At 53.1% G+C, this 11858-nt stretch overlaps 1 protein-coding gene across 1 annotated transcript; it reads right to left on the bottom strand.

Moving 5' to 3' along the window:
- Window positions 1-5900: 5900 nt before the first annotated feature.
- Window positions 5901-10764, bottom strand: LOC142431633 (mitochondrial carrier protein SCaMC-3L-like). The gene is made up of 6 exons (XM_075536651.1): window positions 10633-10764; window positions 10169-10321; window positions 9899-10003; window positions 7533-7700; window positions 7288-7435; window positions 5901-6073 (listed from the first exon to the last, which is right to left on the bottom strand). Exons 1-6 carry the CDS (start codon window positions 10762-10764, stop codon window positions 5901-5903), a joined length of 879 nt encoding a protein of 292 aa, XP_075392766.1.
- Between the last annotated feature and the right edge of the window lie 1094 nt (window positions 10765-11858).

Below are 11858 nucleotides of genomic sequence, written 5' to 3'. Positions count from 1 at the left end.
TTGCATGTCGGGGATGGTGAACGAGAGACTTGGGGCTGCGTTAGTCGGGTTGTCGGTGCGGTTTCTTGCAGTAGCATTTGCCTGGTGGTTGCCCTGGGTGACAGGAGAGGTATCGGTGTGATGTCCTCTGCAATGAATAGTAGCTACTTTTCTCAGTGGCTGAAAAACCTGTAAGAGATTGGCTGGCTATTAATTGACAGTTTCCAATGTGGGACCCTTTGGTGGTCATAAATCCGCACTTTTCCCAGATGGTGGCGTGACAATGAGCTGTAAGGAAAACATATTTAGAATCTGAAAACAAAAAATTTATATTAGATGTTTTCCCTTTAGTTAAAGAGAGAGCTCAAATGAGAGTGATAATTCTTACTTTGGCGAAGGCGTTCCGATGGGGAGGTGTGCTGTTTCCCAGACTCAACCAAGTGAGATGACAGCACAGGCGGCCATTAACAAACAAGGTTAGATGTGGAATAGTGTACGGTGGATCAGAGAGTTTGGGACGGCGCATCATTAGTTCCTCAATTGCCTGTGTGCAAACGTGACTTCTAGGCTCCAGCGAGTCTGGGAGTTGGGGCAAAAGAGTTGCCTGCTTCAAAGCGGGAGCCTGGCGTAGGGTCATGTTAGGGTTTTCAATAAACAAGGTGGATTTGTTCCAAGTGGCTTGTAGAGAGTAGAGAAAGAACGTGATGTGAGAGGATGTCCTGCAGTCTGTGGGATATAACGTCTGGATAGGCTCTCCCAGTGTTAACTTGAAGGCTCCTTTAGTTAGGGAGATAACTGCTGACAGAGCCCGGAGGCTAGATGGCCAATCCCTGATCATCCTATCCAGTTGTTTACACAAATAAGCCACAGAGGACAGAGCAGGCCCACGGGACTGAGTCTGGACTTCAACTCATATACCTTGCTTTTCGTGAGTGTAAAGTTAAAAAGGTTTGGTGGGCTTTGGTATATGCAAAGGTGGGAAGCGAAGGAGACCATGGGCAGAGTCAAGGTGGGCAGAGTCAAGGTGGCCAGGAGGGGTGGCCCTAGCCGCTTTGTACAAGGGGTTTGGTAACGGGGGAAATGAGGAAACCAATGTCTGAAACGTCCTCCGAAGCCTTGGGAAGAATGTATTTGGTCTGCGGTTTGAGGAGTTTGGAGTTCGCTCACTGCCTGGCGACCTTCTGTTGTCAGTCCCCATGTGGTGGGAGTGAGCTGCAGCCCCAAGTAGATAATGGTTTTACATGAGAGCTGGGCGTTAGCTCCTGAGACTCCATAGCCTTCCGTAGTTAAGAAGCACACGAGTTGGGCAGGATGTTCCAGAGAGCAGGCTTCAGATGTGCTGCACAGCAGGAGGTCCTTTACCTACTGAAGCAGAATGGACGGTGAGAGGGGACAGTGCAGAGGGTCAGTGGTTAGCGCCTGGCTGAACAAACAGAGCGAGTCGTGGTACCCATGGGGAAAACGGACCAGGCATATTGGCAGGCGGTTGTGGTGTTGGGACCTCCCATGTAAAGATAAACTAGCAGGAAGCATCCAGCGGGACAGTAAAGAAAGCGTCCTTCAGGTCGAATATGGTAAAATGGGTGTTGTCAAGTGGACTACAAGACAGGATAGTGCAGGGGTGATGGACCACTGGGTAGGTGGGGACTACAGCCTCATTAATAAGGTGCAAGTTCTGTACTAGGCAGTAGGACCCATCTCCCATCTTGACGGCCAAGACAGCGGTGTTGCACGCAGGGTGTGCAGGCACAATATGTTGGATACATAGGAGGCGCTGCATGATGGGTTTCAGGCCTGTTCCGTGAGTGAGGGAGATTGGAAACTAGCGGTGAGATTGGAACGTGGAAGGGTCTTTAAGGGGATGATATTTTGCGACAAGCTGTCGGGAAGTGTCCACACCTCAGGGTTTATGTGGTGTGGCAGTGGAGCAGTGGAGGGCGTGGGCGGAGGCTCAATGGTGGAGAGCTTTAGCAAAAAGTTTGCTGGGGAAGGAGAGGTGGGTAGGAAGCATTTCTACTGGAGACTAACTCCCAGCTTAGACAGGAGATTCCCTACCCAGCCACGGCGCAGGCCATGAAGGCATCATTTAGAAGGAATAGCAAAGAGAGGACTTTCCTATATCTAAAACCAGAGGAGGGGTGAGCAAAGGTTTTGATGGGTTGTCATCTATACCGACAACCATAATTTGGGAAGGAGAGGTGGGGCCCAAGAAGGAAAGAAGTAATGAGAAGGTAGCTCCTGTGTCTACCAAAAAGGAGACTGCTTTGCACGCTACCTTGATAGTCACTTGAGACTCATCCAGGGTCACTGGGGTCGTTGAGTCCACGCATCTTCAGTCTTGTCATTGGCCAGGTCGAACAGTGCCAAGGGCAGGTCAGGGCTTGGAGAGAGAGTCCCTCCGACGATAGGCGCTGAGGGGCAGTCACTTCTCCAGTGTCCCTTGTGACCGCACCCCAGGCAAGTCTTGCTCGTTGCTCACAGCTGTGGACAGTGTTTAGCCCAATGCCCTTCTTGGCTATATTTAAAGCGGCGTCAAGATGGTGGAAGGTTAAATGCTCAGCTGGGGTCTTAAAGCGGAAACCAAAGCCTGGGCTTGCCAACTAGTCTGTTGTTGGGCTTGGGACTCATGTACTCCCTCAGCCTGTACCTCTCAGACATTAAAAACATTAAAGGCCATGTTGAGCAGGTCACGGATGTGGGGCTGAGGGCCATTCTCTGCAGTGTTAAGTTTCTTTTGAATATTGCCAAGTGCATTATAAAACGAGTGTCTAAAACAGTAGCCCTGGCTGGAGATGTGGGGTGCAACCAAGTATACTGTGTTAAGGCTTCAGTGAAGTGTGAAGGGAAAGGTGCGAGGTTTTCATTTGGCTGCTGGGTAATTTCTCCTAGCTTGTCAAACTTAACTGCTTTAGGAGAGATGGCGTGTAAGCTGGCCAACAAACATGTATCAAGCGGTCTCGGCCAGCTCTGCCCTCTCAGCCAGCATGGGTATCTGTTTGATAAGATCAGGTCAGGTCCCCCTACGAACCGCCTGAGGGCCTACGGGCATGGTGGCACCTGTGAGGTGGACCTGTCTGCATGCTGCTGTGCCGTTGAAAAAACCTGCTCTCGCTCATCAGGGTTAAGAGTAGACGTAACGACGATATAAAGATCATCCATGTTAAGTCATACGTTTGTGTGAGGTTTGAAAGTCTTTAAAACAAGTAGTGGGGTCCTTAGAAAATGTCCGTAAGCATTTTTCTATTTGAGAAAGATCCATCAGGGAGAAGAGCGCTTGAACTGGGATAGGGTCTTCCACCCCAAACAACAGGAGAGTGGAGGGGGTCCGGAGGGGGAGACAGATGTTTGGGGAGCTCTGAAGGCTGAGAAGGTGGTGGGGTTGGTTCCAGACTCATAGGAGATGGTAGGGACTAGGGTGGAGGATCGGGAAGTGTGAAGAACAAAACATCCAAGCTATCAGAAGGATGGGAAGTGTGTGCGGTGGTGGGAGGTTCCGGAGTTTGGAAGAGTCCACCACAGGGGATTGAGAAAGGAGGACGTTGGCTGGTTTGGCAGGAGGCACAGAAAGGGGGACGAGAGCAGAGGAAAAGATGGCATGAACGTACAGAATCTCAGACCATTCTGAGGTTTCATGACCGGAGTTGTGAACGTCGCGGAGAATATGGGAATGGAAAGTCCCATTTTCTGGCCAACGCGATCCTTGTTGAATTCGTATTGTGGCCCCACTTGGTTACGGAAATGGATCAGACCTTTAGGGCAGTTATCCGGAGCCAGTCCTAATTCAGTGAGATTGACCGGGAGGCAACCCACAAGACAGTCCCTGGGAGGATTGGACAAAGCATGTCCCATGATGTGTCAAACAGCAGGGGTCTGGACAGAGAAGGGCGGCTCCTCATTCCCCTCTGTCCCCCACAGCCAGTAAGTGGCCTGGTAAGGCTGAGAGGCGTCCCTGTCAGAGGTAGGGAGCCAGGAGGAGAGTCCTGGACGCTTTGGAACAGGAAGTATCCTTGATGCAGGCCTGCGGCATACTCGGCGGACAGGGATGAGCAGCCCCAGGACCTCAGAGAGGCCCAGGTCGATGGCTGCATAGGGGAAGACCCCCAGCACTTTGGTCAGTTAACTGCGGTAGAAGGCCCAGGACCCCAGTTCCCTAGGATCTTCTGGTAGCAGTCCTGCAGTCCCATGTACCGGCCCATCCGGCACAGGGTCAACTTCGTTTTCAGCACCTGGAGAGTACCGGGACCATTCTAAGACAAGAGACATCATGAGAAGCTGCCACCTATCTGGCAGTGGGGACTTCAGGCTAGACTGTGGTCAGCAGAGTTTCCAATCTAAGAAGAGGATTATATGCCTGCTAACCTATTCTCGCAAACCTGCCAATGAGATAGCTATGGAGCACAGAGGCCAAGACATGGGAACAGGCAAGGCTTGTTCTCTGGCTTCTGGGATCCAAAGAGTTGGTGCCAACAGGGTGGCACTTGATCACTCTCTCTGGATACCCTATCTCCCATTGCCACACTCCAAAAGGAGTGCTGCCTCAGGAGCAGCTATGGGGGCTCCCCCTGCTGTTGGCCCAAGCTCCTCCTCACCTCCATTGGATCAATGATGCTTTCTTTTCTGGAATATAGGTTTGATTTCTGGCACTAGCCATGCAGCCAGCCATTGAGCTCTCCTGTCCACACAGAATGTCTTACTGGCACAGGATGGCCCATGTAACCTGTGGGTGGGAGGCACAGGTGTCAGGGCCTTAGCAGTGCCCCTTCACCTCCAAGAGCCCAGCCCCCACTGCTACCTACCATGCCATGCCTGCTCACAGCTCCCTCCTGTTCATGGGCCATGAACTTGATCAACTTGTGTGCCCTCTAGTTTCTCCCTTGAGGACGTTCATGTCATTGCCACAGCACAATGAGTGGACCACACCTGCATTGACCATGCTCCACAGGTCCCCCAGGATATCCAGGTTGTTGGTTTTGCAGGAGTAGACCTGGGCAGGTACACAAGGGTGCTGGGAATGTGTCGCATACAGGTAGGTTATTCCCCAGGTTGTTCCCTCATATTTTATCCAAACCTAAGATGCTGCTTGCTAACACATGGTCAATGGCTAGTCACTTGGAGGTGAACTGCTTCAAGGATTCCTGCCTGAGGGCTATGGCCATCTAGAGCATTCAGACTATATAGTCTGTCCCAACTGAGATGTGGCCCACTCCCTGATCAGTGGGACAGTGGATTGTTCCCCTGAAGGACAGCCCCAAAGCCAGGTGAAGCCAACTCCAGGAGGTACAAGATTTGGCTGCCTTCTGGTCCTTAGAGGCCGCCAATCTTGTCACATGGATACTCTTAGTACCTGCTCTTACTGTGGCGTGTACACCCCTTACCTGTCCCTTCCTATTGCAAGTATGCCGAAGGTACAACCCCTCCCATTTACAATGGAACCAGGGGGGCTTGCATGTCCCCAAAGTGTATATAAGCCCTGACCTGAAATATATCCCCCCTCCCTGCACGGATCTGACAGCTGAGATCCTGGACGTCTGAGAGGTGAGCAATTGAATGCCTCATTTTGTCTGATATCTCTTTCAATTGACCTAATTACACAACCGCCACTTGGCACCCTTTCATCCAAAGTTCATATACTCCTGGGGAGATGGCAGTTCTCTCCAAAGCCCCTCACCTGCATGAAGTGGTTGGGTTGGTTCCTGGGCCTCTGCCAGTGCATGTCAGAGAACTGGCCACCAGTCTGCCAACAGCGGTTTCCACCACATGCTGGCCTTCTACTCCTGCTCCTGGAGTTTTCAGGCACCTCCATGGACACAATCATGTCCTCCCCAGGAGAGCCTGTCAGGAGGAGCGGGTGTCACATCATGTACTGTTGAAGGGACTGTCCCCACCTAATCACCCCTATCTACCTGTGGTCTGGCTCTCACCTAAACTCCCAGGGTGCTTTTCATTGTTGTATAGACCGTGCAGCTGATGGCCACAGCCGGGATAACTTTTAATAGAGTGGGTGTTAGGCCTCGGAAGAGCCCCGGCCAGCCCTGCTCAGCCACGATGTCTCTGAAAATGGCCCGCATGGTGGGCTTTGAGCCCTCCACAGTATCTATGAGGAATGAGGCCAAGTTATTACACATAGAATAAAGGAAGTGGGGGTGTTGGGGTGCTGATAGGAAAAGCATGGAGTCTGGAATGTTACAGAGGAAATGAGCTAGTGTGGAGGCGGCAACAAAAGACTTCATTCAGGGTGTTTTCAGGCGCTCGTGTAGGGAAAGGGTTTCTGGACAATTCCCCTGAAAGAGGTGACTGTGGTGAGGATGCCTATGTTTGGCTAGGGCCTTGGGCATGTGTTCAGGGGGCTTGTGGAGAGAGGCTTTGTCAAGGTCAGGGAGTGAGCTCTGGTCTGTTTTGAGAGTTTCAGATGGGTTGGGTTGTGGTGATTAAGGTAGTTGGGGAATTAGATCTGAGGAGTTGTTTTGGGGACCCTGGTGAGGAGGAGCTGCTAAAGGTGAAGTGAGCCCAGGTGGCCCAGTGCGTTGAGTCTAGTCTGCTCACCTCAAAGCCAGCAGTGTGTACCCACCAGTGCCTCTCAGGGAAAAAGACAAGGCTGTCTACTCCCATAATGGTTGAGGTACAGTCCCAGACACCCACAATGGCATTCCACCCCATCTTCTAGGGTTCCCGAGTCAGTGTCAAGTGATGAATGCTGAAGCTCTCTGCTCCCGTGAGGATGGACAACTTCAGAGACCTTAAGGAGTCATTCTGCTCTGTCCATTTGGGTCAATGTGAATCTCGGGATAGAATGTATGGTGCAGGTGTGACATGAGTCTATTTGAGCAAGCTGGCCTCTTTGGGGGTGTGAGTCCTGTGTCCTGGGGTCCCTGTGTGGTCTATCCTTGGGACATTGGCTCAGCTTCTAATTGGAAGTTTGAAGTCCACCGATATATGCTAGGGAAGGAAGGGCTAGAGATGCCCTTCCCCAAACGGGGCCCTCGAAACAGCCCTGGGTTTCCCAACTTCCCTCCGACACGGGAATGTGTAAGTTGGCCACCATCTCCTCAGCAAGTGTTGTGTCACAAGGTCAGGAGGAAAACATGCACGGGGTGGGGGCGGGGTCGAGGTGTGTGTCACCCAGGACTAGATCACCTTTGGGACTGAGGGAAAATGGCACAGGATGTTAAGATTTTTGGGGAAGTATGAGTTCTAGGCATTTGGATGGCAGCCTAAGAGGTCAGGGCCAAGTAAGGAGAATGGGGGTGTGGGATGTGCTGAGGGCATTTGGTGGGGCCACAAAGTGGGTCTCATCAGGGGCAGGCAGACCTTTTGCTTGGAGCTTGGTCCTTAATAGCGTCAGGGGATAGCTAGCCATCTGGCCACACACTGTGGACACCGTCTGTGTGTAGATGTTGTAAGCCTGGCTGTGTTCTTCGTTATCCCCTGTGCTCTTTACCCTTATGTTGTTCATCATCTGCAAGGGGTAGGGGGCCAGAGAAGGCTCAGAATTGGCCCTAGTCCTGGGCCACGTCAATGCCGCCTACAGCAACCTCACCCCCACCTCTGCCAACCTTATTGACAGCCAGGTCAGTGAAGGCATAAGGGATGATGCCAAGCATGTTTGGCGCATAACCCCTATAGAACGCGGCCGGGCCTTCACGGCGAAGAATCTGGCCGACGCAGTCACCTAGGCCATCGTACTGGCCTGTGCGTCCCAGCGTGAGGCGGATCTTCAGCACCTGTGGAGGCAGGGAGGCCAGGGAGCTCCTGTCAGTAGTCTCATGGGGGACTCATGCCCTGTCCCTGTGCAAGGAGCCCTGTTGGCACAGCTCAACAACGGGGTGGGCCTCCAGGCCCTCAGAGGTCGGTGAGACTGTCCACGGTCGTCAAGGGGACACTGGTGAGGAGGGTCCTCAGAACCCCTCTGGGCATCCCTGTTCTGGGGCCCGGAGAAGTGCAGTGAGTGGGACATATGGGGCTAAGTGCCCTGGAGCCAGCCCTGCCTCAAATCAAACACCCGCCCCAGGGAAACAGACACTCACTCTCCAGGTTTGTTAACCTCATCTGTCAGGAGGCAACCCCCCAGGGTTTTATACACGAGTGTGGCAAGTAGATGGCCAGCCCTTGCTTCCTGGTTTATCCGGTACAAGAGTTGTGCCCAATTTTACTTTGCTTTCTACCCCCTTTCAGAACAAAATCATGACCCGCTGGCAATGCAACACTTTACTACTAAAGCCAATGGTACCACATAATGTGTAGGGATCTGTTTCTGCAGCCTCAGTGGGTCTTCTCAGCACGCCTCCCTCCCTGCTCCCTCCAGGCTCAAGCCCACCCACTCTGGGAAGCTTTGGTCTAGAAGCTCTGCTGAAACCATTCCCGTCCCGTGCCAGCCTTCCTGACTGAAGGGTGGTAACTGTGCCTCAGGTGTACTGTCTGGGATTGTATCCCCAGCCATATCTGGTCTCGTCAACTACACGCTGGACACCAGAAACACAAAACAATTGATGTTCACGCTCCCTGAACCACACCAGCTGTGTCCCCACATTCATATGAACACATGAGCAGAGGCAGGAAGACCGCAGGGTTTCAAACCAGGGAAGTTGTGCTTCAACGTCGGATCCCCTCCCTGTCTTCAGGATTCCATCCTGTGTGCAGACAGTGATCCCAGATGCTGGGCGATGCCAACAAGTACATGGAATCAGGAGCCGAGCAAGGCCATTGAGCAGCCTGCCGTGTGCCAAGGACACAGCCTTGCTGGCTGGGAGGAAAGTTGACTGGAAGTACTTACCGATGAAGATCAAAGACTACAGCCGTCAGGATGGATGGCACCCCAACACAGAGGAAACCAACGACCTCAGAACTGGACCAAGAAACAACAGAGTGACGCAAAGAGCAAAGAGCAAAGCAGTCAAGGGTTTCTGTCTGGCTCAGATCTGCCACTAGCTCCCACTGGAGCCGCAATCAGGCACTCAAGGGACAGGCTGCCTTGGGCACTTGTGCAACACCCCTCTTGCGAAGTGTCCAAGAGCCACAATGCCACAGGCAGGACTCAGCTGGAAGCCATGGTGATGTCATATGCACGTAACAGTTGGGCAATCAGTCTATGCCTAAGAAAGACGGTATTGGCAAGAACAGTATCTGGACGATGGGATCCCCGAAGGAGGAGCCCGGCTTAGGGCAATGCCAGCAGAGGCTTCTGAGATGTGAGGACAGCAAGACTTTGGCTGAGTGACCAGGAGACCCAGTGGTGATAAAAAAAGATGTCCTGGTTGCGAAAGGAGGAGGTCCGTAAAACACAAGGGCCAGCTTCCCAGAGATGGATTAACAGTATCCCCAAAGGGCACTGAGTGTCTCTGTCCGAGCAGTGTTCCCTGCTGTCATGCGAGTGCTTCCTGTGAGGTGCTGGGGACTCGGTTCTGACTCACAGGGACTCAATGGAGCAGCAGGAACCAGCCCAATCATACATCATCTTAACTGTGCTTCTGATGTTTCTGCCGGGGATGCAGCCACTGTATGCACCCATCTCCTTGTGGGTCCTGCTCACTGGACAGGAACATGGCCAAAGTCTGGGAGCCAAAGTCTCGCCATCCTTGCCTCTCAGAGCATTCTGGCCGATCTGGGAGTTCATTTGACAGTCCAGGGAACTGACCACATCCCTCAAGGGCATCGATGCTTCTTCAGTCTTTCTCAGTCAAAGTCCAGCTGTCACGTGCATAGGAGGTGCCCAAGAATGCCATGGCCAGGTTACCTAGCATCACAGTCAATCTGACAGTAACCACCAACCAAATGGAGCCGGCAGATCATGTGGCGGGTCCTGGTGAGGGTCGAACACGGTGCTTTGTGCAGGATGCCTGGGGCACACGAGTCATTGCGCAGTAGGTAGGGGCTGCAGTCGCTTCATTGTGCGAGGCTGTCCACTGAGCAGGCTCTCACTTACCTCCAAGGGGTTGATGAGCGTCTGGGAAACGGCCACCGCCAGAGACCCCGCCAAGACATCCTCCTGGAAGATGGGGTTTGAGGACTCCCCGAAGTGAGCTTTACACTGCGGGCCCGAGCGAGGAGAGAGGAAGGTGAGCACAGCTCCGGGGCCTTCCAGCCTCAAGCCCACCTTGGAGAGGGCCTGAGGACTCGGACAGGAGACAGAGGGCTGGGAAGGCGGGCTCGTGTGATCCGGAGGGCGGGGCTGTAGACACCTATCACTTCCTACCTCTTCGAAGACGAGAAACTTGATCCCATACTCAGGGGCGATCTTGAGCACGTTTATACCATTGCCGCGCCACAGCGAGCGGAAGCCTCCCTCCTGGATCAGGCTCCGTAACCCCCCCAGCAGGTTCATAAGGTGTTTTTTGGAAGAGTAAACCTGAGGGTGGAAAAGACCTGACCCTTGGACAAACCCCTCCCCGATGCCCTCTCCATTCTCAACCCAGCCCCACCTGCAGCTCCCAGCTCCTCGGATCTGGGTGCAGCCAGCGCCATTGAAAAAATCAGGCTCCCCCCGGCACTCCAAGCTTCCCCCTCACCTCTGGGCTCCATTGCTCACCCTTGTCCCCATCCACCAAAACCACAATCTCCTTCCTGTATCCCCAACAATACCCTAGAGCCCCACCCTGAAACCGGGAAAGCCCCGCCCACTAATCCCCATTGGCTGCAGTGGAGGCCCAACGCCCACACCTGCATGTGCACTCGGGTCCGGTCCAGAGGGGCGGTGCTGGTGCGGGACACGGTTCCCGCGACGGCTCCAGAGAGCAGAATCTTCCACCAGGCCCCCTCCTTGTCCATCCTTGCGTCCCCAATGGGGACCATCAGGACTTCTCCATTATCCAACAGCTGTGGGCCAGATAGAGATCCCCACCCAATGTCATGGGCTCTCCTCTCCTTGCCCAGGTAGGAAGCTCATGCCAATCCATTCTGCTTGGTTCGGGACACTGGGCTCGCCTAGAGGGGCTTAGGAATTGAGGTATTCTACCAAGAGATACTCGTGGCAACTCTTAACCAGCGTCTTAATTGCGGTAGGTGAGCAACCCACTGCTCACCCAATGGTCAGCAGTCCACGTCAACCAGCAAGAGAAGACAGATGTGACAGACGCATTCTCCTGCGTGGAGTCTTTCAGGGCTGAGCAGACTGGAAGCCTACAGAGGACCAGGCCAAACCCAGCCAAACCCACTGTCATCGGGCCAACTCCGTCCAACAGTCGCCCTACCCACAGAGTAGAACTGCCCCGGCAAATTCCCGAGTGGGTCGATCTTTTTTGAATGATAATTTAAAATTTTCTTGATTTGGGAGTTTTTTGAGATGGCCCACCTTTGTGTGATAGTCGGCCTTTTCTGTCTTGCCTCACATTCTCAACATGCTGTCAACCACCACACTTGTGAGAGGGGCCCTGCTGGCCTCCCGGGGGTCATGCATTGGGTTTGCTAACCAGGAAGTCAGCAGTGAGTAATCCCAGCCCTCCACACGCTCCACAGAAAGATGAGGCTTTCTACTCCCTTAAAGCGCTCCAGTCTCCGGACACCAAGGGGCACTTCTACCAAGTCCTGTAGGGTCACTGTGGGTCAGCAGGGATTTATGGCAGTGAGTTTCCGACATGAGTGCAGAGAGGTTTCTGAGCCCATCTCTTTTGAGCTCTAAGAGACCACATGAAGCATAAATGGATGAAAAAGGAGACAGAGAGAGAGAGAGAGAGAGAGAGAACTCTGAATTTGAACTAACTCCTAACTGGGTTCCTTGGTGGTGTCACAGGTTATGTGTTGAACTGTTAACAGTAAGGTCAGTTGTTCCTCCTCACCAGCCCTTTTTTAAAGAGAAAGTTGAGGCTGCCTGCTCTCTGAAAGCCCGCTAGCCTCAGAAACCCCCTCTGCCCCATAGGCTAATTCTGTGTTGGAAGAATGGCCTCGGC

Source organism: Tenrec ecaudatus, chromosome 1 (genome assembly GCF_050624435.1).
Source record: "Tenrec ecaudatus isolate mTenEca1 chromosome 1, mTenEca1.hap1, whole genome shotgun sequence".
NCBI classification, from domain to species: Eukaryota; Metazoa; Chordata; class Mammalia; order Afrosoricida; family Tenrecidae; genus Tenrec; species Tenrec ecaudatus.
This window is presented reverse-complemented; position numbering and strand designations above follow the sequence as displayed.